This window comes from Cucurbita pepo, chromosome LG08 (genome assembly GCF_002806865.2).
Source record: "Cucurbita pepo subsp. pepo cultivar mu-cu-16 chromosome LG08, ASM280686v2, whole genome shotgun sequence".
In the NCBI taxonomy this organism is placed as follows: Eukaryota; Viridiplantae; Streptophyta; class Magnoliopsida; order Cucurbitales; family Cucurbitaceae; genus Cucurbita; species Cucurbita pepo.
This window is the reverse complement of record NC_036645.1, coordinates 5,369,841-5,396,898: the sequence shown is the minus strand read 5'-3', so window position 1 is coordinate 5,396,898 and position 27,058 is coordinate 5,369,841. Positions and strand designations below refer to the sequence as shown.

At 38.8% G+C, this 27,058-nt stretch overlaps 1 protein-coding gene and 3 non-coding genes across 4 annotated transcripts; 1 reads left to right on the top strand and 3 right to left on the bottom strand.

Moving 5' to 3' along the window:
- Positions 1-5,695: 5,695 nt before the first annotated feature.
- On the top strand, positions 5,696-9,579 carry LOC111799681 (serine/threonine-protein kinase SAPK3-like). The gene is made up of 9 exons (XM_023683117.1): positions 5,696-6,056; positions 6,329-6,403; positions 7,438-7,539; positions 7,620-7,673; positions 7,742-7,834; positions 7,918-8,010; positions 8,126-8,230; positions 8,333-8,431; positions 9,124-9,579. Exons 1-9 carry the CDS (start codon positions 5,934-5,936, stop codon positions 9,400-9,402), a joined length of 1,023 nt encoding a protein of 340 aa, XP_023538885.1. The 5' UTR covers positions 5,696-5,933; the 3' UTR covers positions 9,403-9,579.
- A 6,470-nt stretch (positions 9,580-16,049) lies between these two features.
- TRNAW-CCA lies at positions 16,050-16,121 on the bottom strand. The gene has a single exon. It is a non-coding gene; the product is annotated as a tRNA-Trp (tRNA).
- Positions 16,122-21,392: 5,271 nt separating this feature from the next.
- TRNAW-CCA lies at positions 21,393-21,464 on the bottom strand. The gene has a single exon. It is a non-coding gene; the product is annotated as a tRNA-Trp (tRNA).
- Positions 21,465-26,795: 5,331 nt separating this feature from the next.
- TRNAW-CCA lies at positions 26,796-26,867 on the bottom strand. The gene has a single exon. It is a non-coding gene; the product is annotated as a tRNA-Trp (tRNA).
- Positions 26,868-27,058: the final 191 nt, after the last annotated feature.

Sequence of the window (27,058 nt, the reverse complement as noted above, 5' to 3'; positions counted from 1 at the left end):
GGCCTAGAGGGCTACTCTCTTGGGGTACTCATGTACTTAAGTAGTTTTGGTTTTAGGGCCCTCGTCAAAGGATTCCACTCCTTTGTTGGGACGCTCTCTAATTTCTCCCTCGGACTGTCGGTCGGTCTCCTCCCCAATTCTTGGTGAATTGGGCTCTAATTGTTACAAATGCCTCCACTTGGGGAGGGTTCGCTACGCCATACATCTCGAGATTGTTTTTTTATTTAGGTTGGACAACCGTTTAGCCACAGTATACGTCGAGGAGAGATCTTGTACCCTTGGTTCATATAACTTCTTTAGTCTCTCCCAAGTGTCTATGGTACATCAACCATTTTGGATATCCATATATCTCGACCTCCACCAAATTTTTGCATCCTCAACTAGATGTATGGTGGTTAATGTGACCTTTGCCTCCTCGGTTACAATGTTGGTTTCCCAAAAGTATTATTTGAGGTCAAAGGTGAAAGTTTAGTAAAGTCTTGTCATCTCAAACCCCACAAAAGGATTCTCTCCCCTATAGGAACTTGGTTCTCCACCGCACTTATGATGAGGTTTAGTTTGACGCTCAAGTCTGACATTTTTCTCCTGACCATTCGACAACCGCTCTCATGTCTTCAATCATTTGAACAATCCCTTTCTAGGAGTTGTCCAAGCCATCAGCACGCTCCTCTATTTGGGCAATAGAGTCCATCAAGCTATCTTCTTGTTTGAAGCCACCAACCCTTAGTTGCTTTCTCTTCTAGGTTGTCAACCCTCTACACCAGTTCTTGGATGGGCAACCCACCCAAGCGGCATCTTACTAAGTCAATCATGTTAGACAAGCTCTTTCATGTGCTCGTCCAAGTACCGAACATTGTCAAGGACTTCTTGTATCTATTGCATCTGTTCTTCAATGTTGACTAGTCGGTCGACGTGGGACTTATTTAACTATTATTATATCACTTTTGGAGCCGACTTGGTTCTGATACCAACTTTCGCAGTCGCACTTTCTCGAGACGTTTGCAAGCAATTGTATGACACTCACTCTCCCTTTAGCCCCACTTCAAAAACTTTTTAGAAAGTGAGGAGAGAGATTTTAGAAAGAGCGAACTTGAAAGATGTTGAAAGCAATGTTATACCCACCCAAGCAAGAAAGGAGTAACACAACCCAACTCAAAAGTTTCACAACCCAACCCTCTATTTTCGGGTTGGGTTGTTAGGTTATTAAAAAAAAAAAAAAATTAACTTTTTTAAAAATTTTATTTATAACGTAAAATATTAGTTGACAATCAAACTCAAATCAATCTATAATCATTAAAACACAAATTCTTTGTCTTCCGTCAACAACAAAAGATTGTAACATCCTAGTTCAGTTATATAACTTAAAAACAACTAAATATAGACACTTCTGGATCAATTAGTTACTCTAAAATAAGGAAAATTTAAGAATTATCATAAAATTAAAAAACAATAAAACAATTTGTTTAAGGAGAATGGGTATAACAAAAATAAAAAATAGTATAAAAATATTTTTCAAACAAATTATGCATAAAAAAATAAAAATACATTATACAAATATTATACTTGCATCGAAGAGATTTACTCATGCATGCATGACATCACTAAATTGTGATATAAAAATGTAAAAATGTAATAAATAAGTTAGAGCTGATCATTGGTCTTAGAACAAAATCTTCCTCTGGTTAAAAATCTAATAAACTAATTTTCTAATTTTGTGTCCAATTATTTACTTTCTACCAAACTCGATGAGAAAAAGTGATGAATTTAAAGTAAAAAGAATCATTAAAAAAAAAAAAAAAAAAAATTCTTAGTCGCTTCGGATCAACTAAAGGATAGAAGGCTACTCAAAAGATCATGGTTTTAAATGATAGGTCCCTATTCACGTCGAATGTATTTGCGACTACAATAGTGGAGTTAATTACTCATTATTTTTTAAAATATTCAAGTCATGTGCTAGTTTTATATTTTTTGTGAAGACAAGACACCCTTGTGGTTGATGGCAGCACTGCATTGAAGACCATGAAACGTGCATAGGGTAGTTACCTTATTTTCCTACATTTTAAGTTAGTATAAGACATTACTAGTTTATTATTTTTCTTAGTTTTATTTTAATTTACTTTGAATATTTTCCTCATGTTGTTTTAAGATCCTTTCGTAAATGTATAAGTCCATGACATTGTTTTATGAAGTCGTTTTAAATAAATGTTTCCGCATAAATAAGTTATGTCACGCATATGCTAGCGACTCTAGATCAGTAGAAAACTAGGGTCATTACATTTCCAATAGATTGTAAGTTTAATTTAAAACATGTTATTTATAGGTCTTTGGTCTGGATCGGAATCTCGACCTAATCATTCCCTTGTCCTTTAGGCTGTTAGTTAATTCTCAATAATCTTGGATGTCAAGATATCTCTATCGATCTTAAGGTATTTTAATCAACTTAATCTTTATTTGTTAGCTCTATTTATGCTTACTATAAATTTCAAACTCGCCGTAAGACTCACTTTTAGTTAAATAGGATTCGTCTACTAAACTCCCTAGCGGCTTGAAGTAGCACCAACCAGACTGCTAGCAATACTCATTATCTCTGACTTAGCACACAATATGTCAATTAGGGTTATATGAACCAAGACATCGATCATACAATATAAACTTTAAGGAATATGTGAAGAAAATGTTGTTCAAATTATCACAACTTGTTGCAATTCATGTCGGTTACGTTACTTGCTCATCATAATTATGATCATAAAGTACGAAAATTACAACTCTATTTTAAAGTTATATAAAAGCATGTATGTTATATTTGTAAAATGGACTCGGGAAATACCATAAACAAATCATTTATGCTTTCTTTTAGCCAAAAACTAAGTTTCTTTACAATTATATACCGTTTATGTTGCATAGAACCATTCAAGCTTAATTCGATCTTGCTTGTAGAGTGATTTGAATCTCAAACAAGTGTCTTGTCTTGATATATTCCATCAACAAACTAATCCAAATTTTACTTCCGTCGTAATGATTCCTTGTAACAATGGTTTTGTTGGAATTAGTAGACTAAGCACACTGATACGCATCACATGTTTGAACCAGTTCAAAGCATAAATTTCTAACATGCTCCCATCCTATGCATGCATTCACGTTTGTTGTAATTTAAATTATGTAATTCATATACGTTTATTATACTAAGCTCTTAATCACATGGTGAATATGTTTAGTATATGTGTATATATATTACACGTTAATGTTGGCTTTTTGACCCTTAATTTCATTTTAATTAATTTTAATTAATTTTTTTACGATAATAAACCTACTTTTAATTATGAACAATGGTAAGTATTTTGAACGGTTTACCGTATAAAATTGGGAATAACGATTTCAACGACTTTTCAATTACTCAAATGAGAGCTAAAACGAAAAAATTACCGTCCAGACAACATACCTAATGTGATGATGTGACAGTTAAATCAAAATGATGGACAAATGAAAGTATGACACTTATAATTTTGGGAGAATAATTGGAATTTTTTTTAAATAAAGTAACCGTTACTCACATTATTATTATTATATTATTATTATATTTTGAAACTCACATATCTTTTATTGTTATTATATTATTATATTTATAATAACTTTTAAAAATTTAATTTAACCGTTACTCTGGTTACTTTTTATTATTATATTATTATATTATTATATTTAAAAAAATAATTAAAATAAATTTGAAAATTTTTCTTATTATTTATTTTTAATTTCCACATTTCATTTCTCGTTTGATTCAATATAATAGTTAATATTAATTTCTACTCGCTTTTTCCCTATTTAAACTCATCAACTTCTCCATATTTTTAATACATAAGTTATTGAGAGAGATTTTTGTTTTAGTAATTTTATTATTGATAGAATTTTTATTATATTGCAAGGAAATAATTGTAAGTGTTCACATTGTAAATATATTCTTTTAGAGAATTGTGGTGTGTTCCTACAAAATTCAAATACTTGTACTAGGTTGATCCTACACCGTAAAAAGGATTGAGTTTGTTGTTGAACTCGTAAAAAGAACAGTATAACAGTTGGGCTCTAATCCGTAGAAAGAGTCGAGAAAATTTTTTATTCAGATTTCCAAGAGAGACTTGGAGAATGGAGCAGGTCGAGTTTGACCGAACCACTATAAAACTTCAGTGTCATATTTTCTAATTCTTTTCTATTTAATTTTCTTTTTTATTCAGAATTAGAAAGTTTTTCCTTTTTGATATTTTTTAAAACCGGCCATCGATTTTGACCGTAAAGACTTCGATGGACATGGCCTTATCCATTAGGTAAAAAATCCATTTATTTTGGAAATATTAGGAAATAATATTTTCAATATTCATAATTTTATGTTTTTTTTAGTTGATTAAAATCGAGAGTGGTTTTTTATTGCATTAAATTATTTTAAATACCAACCAATTGGAATTAAATACGGCTTTATTTGAAGTGACGTGGCATTAAGTTGGTGTAAGGGTGGGCCCGAGATTTGAAGTGAACTTTCCACGTGGCGTCCAATGATTAGTGAAAGTTACTTCCGATCTAGTTGTTAATCGGTTCATTGAATCATTGCACCCCTATTTCTCCCCACTTTGGCGCGTGACTTTTACGTACTAAATGATATAATACAAATAATTATTAAAATTTGTCATTTAAAATTAGTAATTTTATATAGATTTTTATTATTATTATCAGATAAAAATGGTAACAATTATTTAAATTTAGAATAATGAAATTGATAATTTGGAGAAAATTGATATAATTTAATCATAAAACCATAATTTTCATTTGTCATTAAAGCTAACAAAAATTGGGCGTAAATAGAAAAAAAGAAAAAAGAAATAAAAATTAGTCGGATAAAAATTACACAATTGGATAAATATCCTCGTAGCCGACAGCTAAAAATGGATCCCACATAAAATGACTCATTTAGACAAACAATAGTCATGCGTTTACCTTTATCGTGCACCGACTTTCAGTTTACTCCAACGTGAATAGTGCAATTCACTACATACCTAATTTTCAGTGGACAATCATATTGACACGTCAATTACTCATTTTATATTATGTGTTCTCAAAAATCTAATTTTAATTATAGAGTTATAATGTATTTGGTCAATTCTTTAATTTATTTCCTTTTAAAATTTTGATTTGTCCCAATTTATTCAAAATTTCATTATTTTTTATAAATATCATTCAATTATTGAGTTATCATTTTGAAATCCATCAATCATTTCAATTCTATCCAATTTTCATTTCATTTATTAATAAATAATTTTATTTTTTTTCAATGTATTTCTTAAAAAAACAATTGTAATTTATTTTATTTAGTTAAAAATTAAAATTAAAATTAAAAAAAATAATAATAATAAAGCCTCACTTAAACCTATGTTTTAACTCTCCTCAATGGTATGATATTGTGGAGCATAAGTTTTGGTGGCTTTGCTTTGGTTTTCCGAAAAGGCCTCATAACAATGAAGTTAGTATTCCTCACTTATAAACTCATAATCATTCTCTTAAATTAGTCGATGACGTGACTTCTATCCTCCAACAATAAATAAATATATATATATATATATATATATATAAATATATATATATATATATATATATATATATTTTTGGTGTAAAAAGAATTTTTGGGCAAAGAGCTATCCGTTGAAAATTATTCCCATTTTGAGCAAATTCATCATGAAAAGGGTGCGTTGCTTTGCGGCTGATTAGACACTGTACCTGAGGAATTCTGTTTCTTTTACTGCTCCACTTCGTCCGCCATTAAAACCCTGCTTCACGTTTTAGTTTTACAATTCCCATTTTCCCACTTTCTTCTGTTCTTAACGAAACCCATCTCTTTTCCCCAACTTTCCCTCTGTTTCAATTTCATTTATCTTCTTTTTGATTGAATTCTAATGGAGGATCGGTATGAACCATTGAAGGAACTTGGCTCTGGAAATTTTGGAGTTGCTAAGCTCGTTAGAGACAAGAACACCAACCAGCTTGTTGCTGTCAAGTACATTGAGAGAGGGAAAAAGGTATCAATTGGGTTTGATTAATCTTTTGTTAATGGGATTTTCTTTGTGATTGTTTCTGATTAGCTTTTGGATTTCTTCGATTTGTTTAGAACAAGATCTAGTAATGCTTCATTGTTTAAACAAATGCAACAATGGTTTTGTTGATTATAGATGATCAATGACTTTGTTTAGGCCTTTTCCATTGATTTGAAGGCGTAGATCATAGTATAATCTCTTTTGATCATAGTAAAATCACATTAAAGGAGATAGAATGTGTGAATTATTTTGTTCAGATTGATGAGAAAGTTCAGAGGGAAATCATTAATCATCGATCGTTGCGGCATCCCAACATTATCAGATTCAAGGAGGTAAGGATACTTTATAACTAAATGAGAATTGTTATTTTTCTACCATGATCTGCTCATCTCTTTCTATTAGTAAACGTGTAATGTAAGAACAAGTGTATGAGATCTCGCATTGATTGGAGACGGGAATGAAACATTCCTTACAAGGGTATGGAAACCTCTCCCTAGTAGATGCGTTTTAAAACCGTGATGCTGATGGTTATGCGTAACGAGCCAAAGCGGACAATATTTGCTAGTGGTGGGTTTGGGTTGTTACAAATGGTATGAAAGCTAGGCATTGAGCGATGTGCTAGCGAGGATGCTGGCCAAGGAGGGTGGATTGTGAGATCTCACATCGGTTGGAGAGAGGAATGAAACATTGCTTATAAGAGTTGTGGAAACCTTTCTCTAGTAGACGTGTTTTAAAACTATGAGGCTTATGGCGATACGTAACAAGCCTAAGTAGACAATATCTACTAGTGGTACGCTTGGTCTGTTATAAATGGTATCAGAGCCATACATTGAGCGATGTGCTAGCGAGGACACTGGCCCCCAAGGGGGGTGGATTGTGAGATCTCAAACCGGTTGGAAAGAAGAACGAAACATTCCTTATAAGGGTATGGAAACCTCTCCCTATAGACGCGTTTTAAAACCGTGAGGCTAACGATGATACTTAACGAGTCAAAGCAGACGATATCTACTAGCGGTAGGCTTGGGTTGTTACAAATGGTCTCAGAGCCAGACACCGAGCAATGTGCTACGCTGGGCCCCCAAGAGGGATGGAGTGTGAGATCTCACACCGGTTGGAAGAGGAGAATGAAACATTCCTTATAAGGGCGTGGAAACCTCTCTCTAGTATACACGTTTTAAAACCGTGAGACTGATGGTAATATGTAATGAGCCAAAGTGGACAATATCTACTAGCGGTGAACTTGTGAATCAAAATCTTCGGAGCAAAATGGATTGAGATTCATTAGTCAGTTTGCTATGATCTTAGCTTGGAGTTTGTAAAGATCCCACATGGATGGAGCAGCTCAATGAATGATATTTGCCTGCAGGTCTTCTTAACTCCAACTCACTTAGCCATTGTCATGGAATATGCAGCTGGAGGAGAGCTTTTCGGGCGAATATGCAGCGCTGGTCGGTTTAGCGAAGACGAGGTCGAATTGTTACCTTCTATTCCTTTGCTTATCTTTCCTCCACAACCCATTTGCTCATATAACATATGTCTCCAAATCAGGCAAGATTTTTCTTCCAGCAGTTAATATCAGGAGTCAGCTACTGTCATTCCATGGTATAACAATCTGACATATGTTATTCTCTCTTGTTGTTGTCTTTTTAATCATTTTCTCTCCATCACAGCAAATTTGTCACAGGGACCTGAAACTCGAAAACACGCTCTTGGATGGAAGTCCTACCCCGCAGCTCAAGATATGCGATTTCGGTTACTCAAAGGTCGATAATCTGTTTCACATTGCCAAACATTATACTTTCAGATCATTATCTTCACCTTTTTATGTTTGTTCGATTCGTTACAGTCTGCTTTATTGCACTCGCAACCGAAATCGACTGTCGGGACGCCTGCATACATCGCACCGGAGGTTCTAGCACGGAAGGAGTATGATGGCAAGGTATTGAAGTTCAAACCTTCTTTGTTGAATGTATCAGCATTGTGACATTGGTGGTTTACTCTTCTTTGGCTCTTGCTGACATTCATAAGAACAATGGTTTGGTTACTGCTTATAGATTTCAGATGTTTGGTCATGTGGGGTGACATTATATGTGATGTTGGTCGGAGCATACCCGTTTGAGGACCCCGAAGATCCGAGAGATTTTCGTAAGACGATATCGGTGAGTGTCTCTCGAAGAATTCAGTATAGTTTCTGCACAATAAACTTCATGATTGTTCATTTTGGCATTGAGAACTTACTGTGTCCCTAATGTTACAAACAGAGGATATTGAGTGTTCAATACTCCATTCCGGATTACGTTCGTGTATCCATGGAGTGTCGCAACCTACTTTCTCGAATTTTTGTTGCGAACCCGGCAAAGGTCTGTAACAAACAGTTATTTCCATAAATTTTTGTTGCAATTTGCATCTCAAGTTCCTTGATTGAACTCGAAATGGGATATTAAATCGAATGGTTGAGTTATGTTTAATCTTCTGTTGAGGATTGTTGGGAGGTAGTACCACACTGGCTAATTTAGGGAATGATCATAGGTCAAAAGCAAAGCCATGAGAGCTTATTCTCAAAGTTGATATCATACCATTATGGAGAGTCGTGATTCCTAACATAGTATCAGAGTCGTGTCCTTAGCCATGTCAATAGAATTCTCAAATGTCGAACAAAGAAGTTATGAGTCTCGAAGGTGTAGTAAAAAAGTGACTCAAGTGTCGAACAAATGGTGCATTTTGTTCGAGGACTCCAGAGGAGTCGAGCCTCGATTAAGGGAGGCTGTTTGAGGGCTCCATAGGTCTCAGGGGAGGCTCTATAGTGTACTTTGTTCGAGGGGAGGATTGTCGAGGATTGTAGGGAGAGAGTCCTACATTGACTAATTTAGGGAATGATCATAGGTTTATAAGTAAGGAATACATCTCTATTGGTACGAGGCCTTTCAGGGAAGTCCAAAGCAAAGCCACGAGAGCTTATGCTCAAAGTGAACAATATCATACCATTGTGGAAATCCGTGATTTCTAACATCTTCTTGTATGCTCATCGATCTTGTTCTTTTGTTTCTTAAAGAGGATCACCATCCAAGAGATAAAACATCTGCCATGGTTTTTCAAGAACTTGCCAAAGGAGCTAATTGAGATTGAGAAAACCAACTTCAAACGACAAGAACACGACCACCCGTGGCAGAGCGTCGAGGAAATCATGCAGATTGTTCAGGAAGCAATGACACCAGGAGAGGGATCTAATGTTGGGGACCGAGCGTTGGGCGGAGGGTCGGGGCTCGACGATCTGGACGCCGATATAGCTTCGGAAGTAGATGTAAGTGGTGACTATGTAACTGGTGTTTGAGAACGGTCTGGTTTTTAGTTTGGATACAGAAGAGTTTATTGTGTATGAAAACATATGGTGTCAAATCAAAATCACATTGTATAGAGAAAATAGAAGGCATGGAAGATTGTGGGGGCAGCTGCATTGACTGCCCAAAACATGTTCATTGTATCAACAAAAGTTTTTTTTTTTTTTTTTTGTCGATGAAAAGGAATGCTATCTGATGAGAATCTAATTAGTTCGATCATACTTATAACCGCATCAAGTTTTTAAGGTGAACAACCTCTAGTTGACGGAACAATGTAGGCAAGGGAAGTTGGCAAATGATATGTAACATCGGGAAAAAGATTGACTATGAGAGCTGGGTGTCACGGTCATGCCTGTCCAGGGCCTGTTGCCCATGGCCGCATGCCCATGACAAGCCAAACCCTTGTCATGTCTTTTCATTCTAGTATTTTTCCCTTTGTAATTCTAGAGCGTATGACACCTCAAGAAAATCATGTCTAGGCCTGCCAGAACTAAAATGGCCCAGAATGTACTATAGGGGGATATGACTAGTTGTCAACTTCTCCCTACCCAAGGTTATATATGCTAAGCCGTTGTTATCTTTCTTTTGCTTGCTTATATAACGTCTCTTTCTAAAATCTCTCTTTCAAAAATCTCTCTCTCTCCTCGTTTTCTAAAACCTTCTTTTAAAACCGAGGCTAGAGGCTCGACCGTACGTCGCTTGGCCGTAGGCGACGCAAGAACAAATTGGCTGAACTCACTTGTCGCTGGAAAGTGAGTGCCGCACAATCGCTAGTCCGCTGCCTTCGAAAGTGCGATTGTGTCAAGTGGTATCAGAGCTTTGTTAGCTCCGTAACGTCATACAGACCGAAATCATGTCGACGACAAAGTCGACACCCAAAGCACAAGCCGATCGGCTTACGCTAATAGAGGAGGAAATGCTGTTCCTCAAAGAAGTCCCTGACACCCTCCGTTTCCTGGAAACACGGGTGACCGAACTGAGTGAGAAAGTCGTCCAAGTCGACGCAATGGGCAACCGCCTAGATGGGTTGCCAATCGCAGAACTGTTGTTTCGAGTGACCTCGCTCGAAGAAAGAGTTGCTCCTACGAGCAGCCCAAAACCGTCTGATAGTCCGGATAGCTCTGTCGCACACAAAGAGGGACGTGGCGAAGAGTTCGACGTACTACAAAACACAATGATGAGTTTGTTCAATGGATTGGCTGATGAATTCAGATCAACAGTCGACGACCTCCAAGAAAGGATGTCCGCCATGAGCACTCGAATTGAAGTTACCATGAAAGCCGTGGAAGGTGTCACGGCTGGACAAACTAGTGCAGGATCCAACAAACTAAGGTTCCCAGACCCTAGAGCCTTCAAAGGGAATCGGGACGCCAAAGAGTTGGAGAACTTCATCTTTGACGTCGAACAGTACTTCAAAGCCACAACGGCTTGTACCGACGACAAGAAGGTGACTGTAGCTGCGATGTATCTCGTAGACGACGCCAAACTGTGGTGGCGTACGAAGGTGCAAGACATCGAGGATGGATTGTGCACCATTGACTCATGGGAGGACCTCAAGAGAGAGTTGAGGGAACAATTCCTCCCCGAAAACGCAGGACACATAGCAATGGAGAAAATAGTAGCCCTGAAACACACTGGAAACATACGGGACTACGTCAGACAATTCTCAACCCTGATGCTGGATATCAGGGGTACAGCAGAGAAGGACAAGGTGTTCTTCTTTATAAATGGTCTACAGCCATGGGCCAAAACAAAGATACATGAGAACAGGGTCCAAACCCTAGCTGCCGCAATGGCCTGCGCCGAGAGACTCGTGGACTGTGGGAACGAAGCAGGATCCCAAAGAAGAGCGACACCAGCCCCAAACAATGGGGGCAAACCATACCGACCACCAGGCCATCGAAATGGAAGCCCCAACAGATCGAATGGATGGACGGATAGACCTCCTCAGAACAATCAAGCGGGGACATCTCGAGGGCCTTACCACCAAAAGAACCACCCGACGACGCCTTTGCAATGCATGCTATGTAAAGGCCCCCACAAGGTATCCTACTGTCCTCATCGGGCCTCTCTCACTGCACTCCAAGTGTCCATTCAAGAGAGCAATGAGGCAAGGGTCGAGACTTTGCTAGACAAGAAAGAAGATCACGACAACCCCCGAATGGGCGCACTCAAATTCTTGTCAGCCCTCCAACGGAAAGTCGAACCGAAGGAGATAATAGAGAAAGGGCTTATGTTCGTAGATGCCACCATAAACTCTCGACTGAGCAAGAGCACTCTGATAGACTCTGGAGCAACCCACAACTTCATTGCTGATCAAGAAGCCAGAAGATTGGGACTCACCATAGGAAAAGACCCGGGGAAAATGAAAGCTGTCAACTCCGAGGCCTTGCCTATTGTGGGAGTTTCCAAAGGAGTCCCCTTCAAAATAGGGGATTGGACTGGAGAGCTAGACCTTGTCGTGGTTCGCATGGACGACTTCGATGTGGTACTTGGGATGGAGTTCCTCCTAGAACACAAAGTCATCCCAATGCCATTGGCAAAATGCTTGGTGATCACCGACCGTAACCCCACAGTAATACCTGCAAGCATCAAGCAACCAGGTAATCTTCGGATGATCTCGGCCATACAGCTGAAAAGGGGACTCGCACGAGAGGAACCTACCTTCATGGCCATACCACTGATAGAAGAGGCAACCACCGAAGAGACTGTCCCAGAGGAAATCAAGGATGTATTAGACAGCTATACCGACATAATGCCAGAGAGTCTACCACAAACACTACCACCTCGTCGAGGCATTGACCACGAAATCGAACTCCTCCCCGGGGTTAAGCCGCCCGCAAAGAATGCATACCGGATGGCTCCACCCGAGCTAGCCGAATTGAGGAAACAACTAGACGAGTTGCTGAAGGCGGGATTCATTCGCCCGGCAAAGGCCCCTTATGGAGCCCCCGTACTATTCCAGAAGAAGAAGGATGGGACGTTGCGTCTGTGCATAGACTATAGAGCCTTAAACAAGGTGACAGTACGCAACAAATATCCTCTGCCGATAATATCCGACTTGTTCGACCAACTTCACGGGGCCAAATACTTCACGAAATTGGACTTACGATCGGGATATTATCAAGTACGTATTGCCGAAGGGGACGAACCCAAGACGACGTGCGTAACAAGATATGGGGCCTTCGAATTCCTAGTAATGCCCTTTGGCTTGACAAACGCCCCAGCTACGTTCTGCACGTTGATGAACCAGGTTTTCTACGAATACCTGGATCAATTCGTCATAGTATACCTCGACGACATTGTTGTTTACAGCACAACCCTCGAGGAACACAAAGTGCACTTGAAGTTAGTGTTTGACAAGCTCCGGCAGAACCAGCTGTATGTGAAGAAGGAGAAATGTGCGTTCGCACAAACATGCATCCACTTCCTTGGACATGTCGTCAGCTGTGGACAAATAAGTATGGATAGCGACAAGATAAAAGCTATCCAAGAATGGAAGGTTCCTACTTCCGTATCTGAGTTGAGGTCCTTCTTAGGACTAGCCAACTACTATAGGCGGTTCGTCGAAGGGTTTTCACGACGAGCCGCCCCATTGACAGAGCTGTTGAAGAAAGACCACCCTTGGTCGTGGTCGAATGAGTGTCAAATGGCCTTTGAAAATCTGAAAACAACCATGACGAGGGGTCCTGTCCTCGGGTTGGTTGACGTCACAAAGCCATTTGAAGTGGAAACCGATGCTTCCGACTTTGCTCTCGGTGGGGTCCTTATTCAAGAAGGCCACCCCATCGCTTACGAAAGTCGAAAGCTCAACGATGCCGAACGACGATACACTGTCTCCGAGAAAGAAATGCTGGCTGTAGTCCATTGCCTTCGAGTCTGGAGACAGTATCTCTTAGGATCGCAGTTCGTAGTGAAGACGGATAACAGCGCCACTTGCCACTTCTTTGATCAACCAAAATTAACAGCAAAACAAGCCCGGTGGCAGGAGTCGTTGGCTGAATTCGACTTCAAGTTCGAACACAAAGCGGGAAAGAGTAACCAAGCAGCCGACGCGCTGAGTCGGAAGGGCGAACATGCGGCCCTGTGCATGTTAGCCCATATTCATTCAAGTAAGATCGACGGATCGATGCGCGACATCATCAAGGAACATCTACACAAAGACCCATCGGCCAAAGCCGTTGTCGAACTAGCTAAGGCTGGAAAGACACGGCAGTTTTGGGTTGAGGGGGACCTCCTGATAACCAAAGGAAACAGATTATACGTCCCAAGAACGGGAGAACTGCGGAAGAAACTCATTCAAGAATGTCACGACACCTTATGGGCCGGACACCCGGGATGGCAAAGAACATACGCCCTAATAAAGAAGGGGTACTTTTGGCCGAACATGCGAGACGACATCATGCAATACACCAAGACGTGCCTCATCTGCCAACAGGATAAGGTCGAGAAAGCCAAAGTCTCTGGACTCTTGGAACCTCTACCTGTGCCAACAAGACCCTGGGAAAGTGTATCTCTGGACTTCATAACACACCTCCCAAAGGTCGGGGAATATGACGCCATCTTGGTTATTGTGGACCGGTTCTCAAAATATGCGACGTTCATCCCCACTCCCAAATTATGCTCTGCGGAACTCACAGCCCAACTGTTTTTCAAACACGTTGTAAAGTTATGGGGCATTCCGTCGAGTATCATCAGTGATAGGGATGGCAGATTCATTGGGACATTCTGGACTGAGTTATTCGCTTTCTTGGGAACAACCCTGAACATCTCCTCGAGTTATCACCCTCAAACCGATGGACAAACAGAACGGTTCAACTGCTTGCTCGAAGAATACTTACGTCACTTCGTCGACGCTCGCCAAAAGAACTGGATACAATTGTTAGATGTCGCCCAATTTTGCTTCAATTGTCAAACAAGCTCGTCTACAGGGAAGAGTCCCTTTGAAATTGTAAGTGGACGACAACCGGCCTTACCCCATATTATTGATCATCCTTATGCAGGAAAAAACCCCCAAGCTCACAACTTTACAAGAGAATGGAAGCAGACGACAGATATTGCCCGAGCATATTTAGAGAAGGCTTCCAAGCATATGAAGAAATGGGCGGACAAGAAGCGTCGCCCCCTTCATTTCCGTGCAGGAGATCAAGTCCTTATCAAGCTGAGACCAGAACAGATCAGATTTCGTAGCCGAAAGGACCAGAGATTAGTTCGTAAATATGAAGGCCCGGTTGAAGTTCTTAAAAAGATTGGGGCTACCTCCTACCGAGTTGCACTCCCCGCATGGATGAAAATTCACCCCGTCATTCATGTGAGCAACTTGAAGCCATATCACCCTGATCCAGACGACGACCATCGAAATACAACCACAAGACCGAGCATCGATCTGAAACAAAAAGAAACAAAGGAAGTGGAAGAGATCCTAGCCGACAGGGTTAGGAAGATAGGAAGACCTGTACGGACGATTCGTGAATTCCTTGTCAAATGGAAGAATCTCCCTACAGAGGAAACAAGCTGGGAACGCGCCGAAGATCTGAACTCCGCCGCCACCCACATCGCAAGGTATGAAAGTAGTCGGTTGACAGGGTCGTCAACCAATTAGGTGGGGGAGGATGTCACGGTCATGCCTGTCCAGGGCCTGTTGCCCATGGCCGCATGCCCATGACAAGCCAAACCCTTGTCATGTCTTTTCATTCTAGTATTTTTCCCTTTGTAATTCTAGAGCGTATGACACCTCAAGAAAATCATGTCTAGGCCTGCCAGAACTAAAATGGCCCAGAATGTACTATAGGGGGATATGACTAGTTGTCAACTTCTCCCTACCCAAGGTTATATATGCTAAGCCGTTGTTATCTTTCTTTTGCTTGCTTATATAACGTCTCTTTCTAAAATCTCTCTTTCAAAAATCTCTCTCTCTCCTCGTTTTCTAAAACCTTCTTTTAAAACCGAGGCTAGAGGCTCGACCGTACGTCGCTTGGCCGTAGGCGACGCAAGAACAAATTGGCTGAACTCACTTGTCGCTGGAAAGTGAGTGCCGCACAATCGCTAGTCCGCTGCCTTCGAAAGTGCGATTGTGTCACTGGGCACGGGGTCTCGTCCCGAACCCATCGATTGTTAGTGGACTGTCGAGTTGCTCCCACAGTGAGAGTAGGCTGGGAGGCAACACCACAACATTCCACACTTGACGAGGTTTATGTCACATGCCAGAAGCCACCCGGCTCCACCTCAACCTTACATGTTTCATCATCGTAACACCTATCATTCTCGGGAAATTCAAATTGCAAAGTCTCAATTTTCCACTTTTTTGACCTCACCGACCAAACAAAAATTAAATTAATTTGAAAAATTGAAATTAAATTAAATAAAAAAAAAAACAAAAAAGTATAGTTTACTAAAGTTTTATTATATTTAAAACAAATAATTTTTAGATTAAATTTTATATTTTAACTTTTTGTTTTTTATTTTAATTTGTAATTTAATATATTTTTTAGTTGATATTACGGAAGTCCGGCGAAATAATATGTTGAGCGTTTAGTTAACTGCGGTCATCTCGTGAATTTTGCAACTGCCAAAGGGTATAAAAGTAATTTCACGGATATTAGATAAAGGAAAAAAAAATGGCCCATTAAATCGAGAAAAATGAACCCGACGTGAATCGAACACGCAACCTTCTGATCTGGAGTCAAACGCGCTACCATTGCGCCACAGATCCTTTAATGCTTCTCCCTTACATTTTTATTTTGTTCAAATTCAATTATATTTTCCATAAATTTTGTTACAAACAAAACCCATTGTTTTCAATTATTTTTCAAAAAATATATTTATCATTAGGAAAATATTCAAAATTTTAATCCTAAACTTTAATTTTATTAAATTGGACTTTTACTGAATTAAATGTGCAATTTTTAACCATCTTTTCAATTTTGGTTAATTTGCTTACTAATAATTTAATATACACGTAAATAAACAAATAAATAGATATATAAATATATATGGGTAAAATTGCATCATTATCCAAATTTGAGGTATTATTACTCATGACCTCTCCTAGATTAGAATCGTCTAGCTCAAACTTAATCGACATAATGAGACATTGAATGCTCAATCTGTACGTCCATGTTCAGTTTAAGAAAACTACGCACTATTTATAATGGTCTAAAATAACACTTTAAATTTTCGATGACTTTAGTGGCGAATTACTCAAACGGGTCGGAATTTATGCTCTCAAGATCTAGTCATTAATTAATTATTTTTGGTAATAATTTTAATATTATCCACTATTAGTGGAACCTTAAATAGTATGTGATTTGACATAGAAGAAGATGATGTTCAAGTAATAAGCTAAATGGTATATAGTGTATGGATAAGGTTAGATATCTTAAATTGGTAACGCTATCGATACAACTCACTTTGTAATTGTTACAAATGATTTAATCTAAAATGTCGAATTGGTTGTAGTGATTATATTAATGAACAGAACAAAATTTTAAGTATAAGATCCTAAGCAAGGTGAAGAAAACTCGAGTAAGCTTAAGATACCAACGAGAAGTTTAAAGGAAACAAGAAAAAGATTAAGAGTCCCGAGGAAGGATAAGGGGCCTAAATAAGTGATTTTAATGCTCTAACAAGTTTTCATGAGGACCCAAGACCTTTGAATAAGGGTTAGAACGGAAAAAGTAAATATAAAGGGCAAAAATGTCTTTTTCATATTTAATTCGTAAGAACTTTCTAAATTTTTAATTTATTATAATACTTCAAGAGGCTTGTTACCCCTCAAAATTGTAGAAATGTCATCAATTTGGAAAATCAAGTGGGATTCGAGATAGTCTGTACAAAATCTAATAGATCTCAAATTCCAATCGTTGGATGGAGCTGAAATTTTAGTAATTTTAAGAAAATTGAATGTTCCTTTGATTCAACATGGTCATATTCAAAACTAATGTCAACCACTCTCTAATTAGAGTATATCTTTTGGACCCCTCTCATAATTCTTAAGTTTCAAATTAGTTCAATTTTGAAACAAACAAAATACGTGCAAGCTTCAGCTATAAAGGACAACTTTTTTGGACAAAAATGGAGTGATCAGAGTTCCTAAAGTTCGAGAAATAAGTTTCTAAACTATGAGTTTTTTCTTCTCGTGTTTCTTATAAATTCGAGAGCTATAGATAATTATTTTTTTCAAGCCAATTCCTACACGTTCTAAATGAGTTTTCTAACAAGTTTGACGAATGATTTGAGAGCTGAAAATAGACAAAAACATGATTTTCCAATCCAAGCTTCCATGGTCACAAAATGAGGGCTAACACGAAGGCTAACACGCTCGAAAGTGAAAGAAATTTGATTTTTTCCAAAATGGGTAAAATTCGAACGAATTGAGTTAACTCCAAATTCCATCTCTTACCGTCCATCTCATCCCAAATTAATAAATTCTTAAGCTCCGAGAGGAGAAGGATTCATGAAGAAGTTGAGGGCTAAGGAGCTCTCCATCGGGTTGCCCAATAAGCCTTGTAATCTGCAAAAAAAAAAAAAATGGTGATATGAACCAAGAGACATCAATCATATAATATATTTCAATAAAGATGCGATGAAAATGCTGTTGAAATTATCAAAAGATATTTCAATTCATACCACGTTCAAGAAGAATGAAGTTTCATTCTTATAAATTTTGGGTGGATTACAATGGAGAGTAATTTATAATTATTGTATTTCATTAATGTATTTTAAGACATTTTATTTACTTTAGGTTACACTTACATCAAGGTTAATTATGACCATAAAGTATGAATGTAACAACTCTTAGAATGCCTTCAATAGCTTCATTTTGAGGCTCTGTAAAGCATTGTATTTGTGAGTAGACTTGGAAAATATAGTAAAAGGAGCATTTGCGCTTTCTTTAGCCAACTGCTAAGTTTCTTTACAATTTTACGTAGTTTAGGTTACATGTAGAATCATTCAAGCTCGACATGATCAATCTTGCTTGTGGAGTGATTCGAATCTCAAACAAGTGTGCTTGCATTGAGATATTTGATCAACAAGAATCATTCAAGCTAGACATGATCGATCTTGCTTGTGGAGTTATTCAAATCTCAAACAATGTTCTTGTCTTGAGATATTTGATCAACAAAATCTGAATCTTACTCCCTTGTAGTAATTTCCACATATCAAATGGGTAAGATTCCGAGAGTTTCAAACAAAAAATTTGTAGCCCATACATAAATTTGTCATTCTAAATCTATTTCTTAAGCTTGAGGTGTACATAGAAAAAGATTTCATAAAGGATTGACGCCTAAAAGTGTCTAAAACGTAGCAACCAATTACGATTTTCTAGATTTTAGCTTCACGAGAAACATGTTTTGTCATGAACTTTCATAGCTTATATCTTGAGTTGTCGTTCACAAAAAGTACAAAATCAATCTCTACATCTTCTAAGGAACACCATCTTAAAATTCCACGGAGAAATCAAGGGGAGAAATTCACTGTAGAAAGTTAGAGAGCGCGAGTTTCTGGCGATGTTGGCAATGGCGTCACGTCTTCTTCCTTTGTTTTGGGGAAGAAGATGATGATATGGTCGGTTCAATTGAATTGGCCATGTCAACCTAAAACTAAATCCAATTCAGATCAGTTCTCAAGAAATTATTGGTGGTTTACAAAACTAGACTCAAAGAAGAATCTACTAAAGAAAATTAGAGTAATTCGAATACCGGAAGCTCGAGAATGGAGGTCCCAAATGTCAACATGGAGGTAGGTAGCCTCTTGGACTTTTCTTAAAAAGATTACTTGGATTTCAATATGAACTTTAAGTTAAGTATGATTTAAATGAGTATAGAAGAATTAAGTCAAGAACTATGAGTTAACGACCTAAATCGAGCGTTATGCTTGAGGATAAAATGATGTTAGAATAACCCACTCCCATCAAATTTCAATGTAGGCATAATATGATATGCTAATATATATGAAATTTGGTAGCAAAGGTGTAAAATTGGGTAAGGATGAGTAGCTAAACCGAGTAAAGGTGTAAAATGACCATAATGCCCCGAATATAGTTCACCCAATACATGACCCAGATCAAATGTCCTCCAAATATGATGAAACTTCATAAAAGGCCTTAAGTTATGATGATTAAGGATCAAGCAATATTTGAGAATAGTTAGGGCTCGAACCAAATTTAAGGTGGTAAATAACCAAAATACTTTAAATATGTTATGATCTTATGGTACTCTGATGACTTATGCAGACTTATGCCTGTTACGATGAAGTATTCATGACATATGAGATTGAAATAGAGTTAAAGAAAGTAAGTTAAGGCCTATGCCTCAAATACAAACCCTTGGAGTAAGAACCTAATTTCATCGCTTAAAATGTAAAAAACCTTAGATGTAAGTTTATAAAATGCATGGTGGAAGCAACTGACTATGCCACTTAGGATGTATGAAGTCTTAGGTGTAGGTATTTAGACTATGTCTCGTCTTAGGCATTTTCAGACTGTGTCGTGTAGGTTCCATGATATTTAATGGGAGCCGTCTTACGTGTAGATATTTTGACTATGTCTAGTCTTAGGCATTTTCAAAGTGTGTTGTCTAGGTCCCATTATAGGTCCCATGATATTTAATGGGACGGCTCCTACTCGACATAGTTTATAATTGAACTGAACACGCAACCTTTTGATATGGAGTCAGACATGCTACAATTGCACCATATGAATCCTATGATATTTTAATGGGACGGCTGACATAGTTTATAATTGAATTGAACACGCAACCTTCTAATCTAGAGTCACGCATGCACCATATGGATCCCATGATTTTTTAATGGGACCGCTCCTCAGTACAACACAGATCTTGCAATGGTCATTCACACAGTGCTCCATATTATTTATAAGATAAGATTAAAATTATCAAATAGTATATTGAACCCAACGTGAATCGAACAAACAACCTTCTGTCATTCACACATTGCTCCACATCGTTTATAATATAAGATTAAAATTATCAAATAGTATAATATTGAACCCAACGTGAATCAAACATGGGGCCTTCTAAATTAGAGTCACTATCATTGCACCATGGCCCATGATATTTAACGGGACGGCTCCTCTGTACAAAATGGATATATAAGATTAAAACTATCAAATAGTATGATACTTGAACCCAAGTTCAACAACCTTCTGATCTAGAGTCAGACGCGCTACCATTGCGCCAATAGTATGATACTCGAACCCAACGTGAATCAAACATGCAACCTTCTGATCTGGAGTCAGCCGCGTTACCATTGCGCCATGGATCCCATGATATTTAACGGGGACGGCTCCTCTGTACCATTCACACACTAACCTTCCTCGTCTATAATATAAGATTAAAAATATCAAATAGTATGATAACTGAACCAACGTGAATCAAACATGCAACCTTCTGATCTGGAGTTAGATGCACTACCATTGCGCCATGGATCCCATGATATTTAATCGGACGGCTCCTCTATACAACACAGATCTTGCAACTGTCATTCACACACTAACCTTCATCGTTTATAATATAAGATTAAAACTATCAAATAGTATGATACTTGAACCCAAGTTCAACAACCTTCTGATCTAGAGTCAGACGCGCTACCATTGCGCCAATAGTATGATACTCGAACCCAACGTGAATCAAACATGCAACCTTCTGATCTGGAGTCAGCCGCGTTACCATTGCGCCATGGATCCCATGATATTTAACGGGGACGGCTCCTCTGTACCATTCACACACTAACCTTCCTCGTCTATAATATAAGATTAAAAATATCAAATAGTATGATAACTGAACCAACGTGAATCAAACATGCAACCTTCTGATCTGGAGTTAGATGCACTACCATTGCGCCATGGATCCCATGATATTTAATCGGACGGCTCCTCTATACAACACAGATCTTGCAACTGTCATTCACACACTAACCTTCATCGTTTATAATATAAGATTAAAACTATCAAATAGTATGATACTGAACCCAACGTGAATCAAACACGCAACCTTTTGATCTGGAGTCAAACGCGCTACCATTGCACCATGGATCCCATGATATTTAATGGGACGGCTCCTCTGTACATCACAGATCTTACAACTATCATTCACACACTGCCCTTCATCGTTTATAATATAAGATTAAAACTATCAAATAATAATATTGAACCCAACCTTCTGATCTGGAGTCAGACGCGCCCTTCGTCATTCATAATATAAGATTAAAACTATCAAATAATAACATTGAACCCAACCTTTTGATCTAGAGTCAGGTGCGCTACCATTGCTCCATGGATCCCATGATAGGATCCCATGATACTTAACTGGCTCTTCTGTGCAACAAAGATCTTGCACAGATCTTGCGTCCACGCTACCAATGCTAACAGAGATCTTGCACAGATCTTGCGTCATTCACATGGATCCCATGATATTTAACTGGACTACCAATGCCAACAGAGATCTTGCACAGATCTTGCGTCATTCACATGGATCCCATGATATTTAACTAGACTGCTCTCATCCATGATATTTAACTGGATCCCATGATGCATCCGCGCTACCAATGCCAACAGAGATCTTGCACAGATCTTGTGGATCCCATGATATTTAACTGGACTCCTCTCATCCATGATATTTAACTGGACTGCTCTCACCATAATATTTAACTCGACTGCTCTCATCCATGATATTTAACTGGACTGCTCGCTCTCACCATGATATTTGGACTGCTGGACTGCTCTCACCATAATATTTAACTGGACTGCTCTCATCCATGATATTTAACTGGACTGCTCGCTCTCACCATGATATTTAACTGGACTGCTCGCTCTCACCATGATATTTGGACTGCTGGACTGCTCCCTCTCACCATGATATTTCACTGGATTGCTCTCATCCATGATATTTAACTGGATCCCATGATGCATCCACGCTACCAATGCCAACAGAGATCGTCATTCACATGGATCCCATGATATTTAACTGGACTGCACTCAACCATGATACTTAACTGGATCCCATGATGCATCTGCGCTACCAATGCCAACAGAGATCTTGCACAGATCTTGTGGATCCCATGATATTTAATTGGACTGCTCTCATCCATGATATTTAACTGGACTGCTCTCACCATAATATTTAACTCGACTGCTCTCATCCATGATATTTAACTGGACTGCTCGCTCTCACCATGATATTTGGACTGCTGGACTGCTCCCTCTCACCATGATATTTCACTGGATTGCTCTCATCCATGATATTTAACTGGATCCCATGATGCATCCACGCTACCAATGCCAACAGAGATCGTCATTCACATGGATCCCATGATATTTAACTGGACTGCACTCAACCATGATACTTAACTGGATCCCATGATGCATCTGCGCTACCAATGCCAACAGAGATCTTGCACAGATCTTGTGGATCCCATGATATTTAATTGGACTGCTCTCATCCATGATATTTAACTGGACTGCTCTCACCATAATATTTAACTGGACTGCTCTCATCTATGATATTTAACTGGACTGCTCGCTCTCACCATGATATTTGGACTGCTCTCACCATAATATTTAACTGGACTGCTGGACTGCTCTCATCCATNTTAACTGGACTGCTCTCACCATGATATTTAACTGAACTGCTCCCTCCTCTCACCATGATATTTAACTGGACTGCTCCCTCTCACCATGATATTTGGACTGCTGGACTGCTCCCTCTCACCATGATATTTCACTGGATTGCTCTCATCCATGATATTTAACTGGATCCCATGATGCATCCACGCTACCAATGCCAACAGAGATCGTCATTCACATGGATCCCATGATATTTAACTGGACTGCACTCAACCATGATATTTAACTGGATCCCATGATGCATCTGCGCTACCAATGCCAACAGAGATCTTGCACAGATCTTGTGGATCCCATGATATTTAACTGGACTCCTCTCATCCATGATATTTAACTGGACTGCTCTCACCATAATATTTAACTGGACTGCTCTCATCTATGATATTTAACTGGACTGCTCGCTCTCACCATGATATTTGGACTGCTCTCACCATAATATTTAACTGGACTGCTGGACTGCTCTCATCCATGATATTTAACTGGACTGCTCTCACCATAATATTTAACTGGACTGCTCTCATCTATGATATTTAACTGGACTGCTCGCTCTCACCATGATATTTGGACTGCTCTCACCATAATATTTAACTGGACTGCTGGACTGCTCTCATCCATGATATTTAACTGGACTGCTCGCTCTCACCATGATAATTAACTGGACTGCTCGCTCTCACCATGATATTTAACTGGACTGCTCGCTCTTAACTGGACTGCTCGCTCTCACCATGATATTTAACTGGATTGCTCGCTCTCACCATGATATTTCACTGGATTGCTCGCTCTCACCATGATATTTCACTAGACTGCTCCCTCTCACCATGATATTTAACTGGACTGCTCCTCTCACCATGATATTTAACTGGACTGCTCCCTCTCACCATGATATTTAACTGGACTGCTCCCTCTCACCATGATATTTAACTGGTGCTCCCCCTCACCATGATATTTAACTGGGTGCTCCCTCTCACCATGATATTTAACTGGACTGCTCCCTCTCACCATGATATTTAACTCGACTGCTCCCTCTCACCATGATATTTAACTGGACTGCTCCCTCTCACCATGATATTTAACTGGACTGCTCCCTCTCACCATGATATTTAACTGGACTGCTCCCTCTCACCATGATATTTAACTGGACTGCTCCCTCTCACCATGATATTTAACTGGACTGCTCCCTCTCACCATGATATTTAACTGGACTGCTCCCTCTCACCATGATATTTAACTGGACTGCTCCCTCTCACCATGATATTTAACTGGACTGCTCCCTCTCACCATGATATTTAACTGGACTGCTCCCTCTCACCATGATATTTAACTGGACTGCTTCCTCTCACCATGATATTTATTTAACTGGACTGCTCTCTCTCACCATGATATTTAACTGGACTGCATGATATTTAACTGGACTGCTCTCTCGATATTTAACTGGACTGCTCTCTCTCTCACCATGATATTTAACTGGACTGCTCTCTCTCACCATGATATATTTAACTGGACTGCTCTCTCTCTCTGCTCTCTCTCACCATGGACTGCTCTCTCTTGGACTGCTCTCTCTCACCATGATATATTTAACTGGACTGCTCTCTCTCACCATGATATATTTAACTGGACTGCTCTCTCTCAACATGATATTTAACTGGACTGCTCTCTCTCACCATGATATTTAACTGGACTACTCCCTTTCACCATGATATTTAACTGGACTGCTCCCTCCTCTCACCATGATATTTAACTGGACTGCTCCCTCTCACCAGCTCCCTCTCACCATGATATTTAACTGGACTGCTCCCTCCTCTCACCATGATATTTAACTGGACTGCTCCCTCTCACCATGTACTGCTCTCTCTCACCATGATATATTTAACTGGACTGCTCTCTCACCATGATATATTTAACTGGACTGCTCCCTTCCTCCCTCCTCTCACCATGATATTTAACTGGACTGCTCCCTCCTCTCACCATGATATTTAACTGGACTGCTCCCTCCTCTCACCATGATATTTAACTGGACTAGTGATATTTAAATGGACTGGCCTCCTCTCACCATGATATTTAACTGGACTAGTGATATTTAAATGGACTGGACTGCTCTCACCATGATATTTAACTGGACTAGTGATATTTAAATGGACTGGACTGCTCTCACCATGATATTATATTTAAATGGACTGGACTGGTGACTAGACTGCTCTCACCATGATATTTAATTGGACTAGTGATATTTAAATGGACTGGACTGCTGGACTGGTGACTAGACTGCTCTCACCATGATATTTAATTGGACTAGTGATATTTAAATGGACTGGACTGCTGGACTGGTGACTAGACTGCTCTCACCATGATATTTAATTGGACTAGTGATATTTAAATGGACTGGACTGCTGGACTGGTGACTAGACTGCTCTCACCATGATATTTAATTGGACTAGTGATATTTAAATGGACTGGACTGCTGGACTGGTGACTAGACTGCTCTCACCATGATATTTAATTGGACTAGTGATATTTAAATGGACTGGACTGCTGGACTGGTGACTAGACTGCTCTCACCATGATATTTAACTGGACTAGTGATATTTAAATGGACTGGACTGTTGGACTGGTGACTAGACTGCTCTCACCATGATATTTAACTGGTGATATTTAAATGGACTGGACTGCTGGACTGGTGACTAGACTGCTCTCACCATGATATTTAACTGGACTAGTGATATTACCAGTGATAGGTGACTAGACTGCTCTCACCATGATATTTAACTGGACTAGTGATATTAGTGATATTTAAATGGACTGCTCTCATTGCTACACAGACTGCTCTCACCATGATATTTAACTGGACTAGTGATATATTAGTGATATTTAAATGGACTGCTCTCATTGCTACACAGACTGCTCTCACCATGATATTTAACTAACTGGACTAGTGATATTAGTGATATTTAAATGGACTGCTCTCATTGCTACACAGACTGCTCTCACCATGATATTTAACTGGATTAGTGATATTAGTGATATTTAAATGGACTGCTCTCATTGCTACACAGACTGCTCTCACATTGCTACACAGATCTTGCATCATTCACACTCTTCTCTTCATCGTCTATAATCTTGCATCATTCACACTCTTCTCTTCATCGTCTATAATATAAGATTAAAACTATCAAATGTAAAATATTATACCCAACGTGAATCGAACACACAACCTTCTAATCTAGAGTCAGACACACTACCACTGCGCCATGAATCCCATGATTGTTAATAGGACGGCTCCTCTATATAACACAGATCTTGCAACTGTCATTCACACACTACCCATCATCGTTTATAATATAAGATTAAAACTATCAAATAGTATAATATTGAACCGAACATGAATTGAACATGCAAACTTCTAATTTGGAGTTAGACGCGCTACCATTGCGCCATAAATCCCGTGATATTTAGCAAGACGGCTCTTCTGTACAACACAGATCTTGCAACTGTCATTCACACACTACCCTTCATTGTTTATAATATAAGATTAAAACTATCAAATATAGTATAATATAGAACCCAACATGAATTGAACACGCAACCTTCTGATCTGGAGTCAAATGCGCTACCATTGCGCCATGGAGCTCATGATATTTAACAAGACGACTCCTCTTTACAACACATATCTTGCAACTGTCATTCACACACTAACCTTCATCATCTATAATTTAATTATAAGATTAAAAACTATAAAATAATAGTAGATACTGAACCCAACGTGAATCGAACACGCAACCTTCTGATCTGGAGTCAGACGCGCTACCATTGTACCATGGATTCCATAATATTTAACGGGACGACTCCTCTATACAACACAGATCTTGCAACTGTCATTCACACACTAACCTTCATCGTCTATAATATAAGATTAAAAATATCAAACAATATGATACTAAACCCAACGTGAATCGAACACGCAACCTTCTGATCTAGAGTCAGACGCGCTACCATTGCGCCATGGATCCCATAAT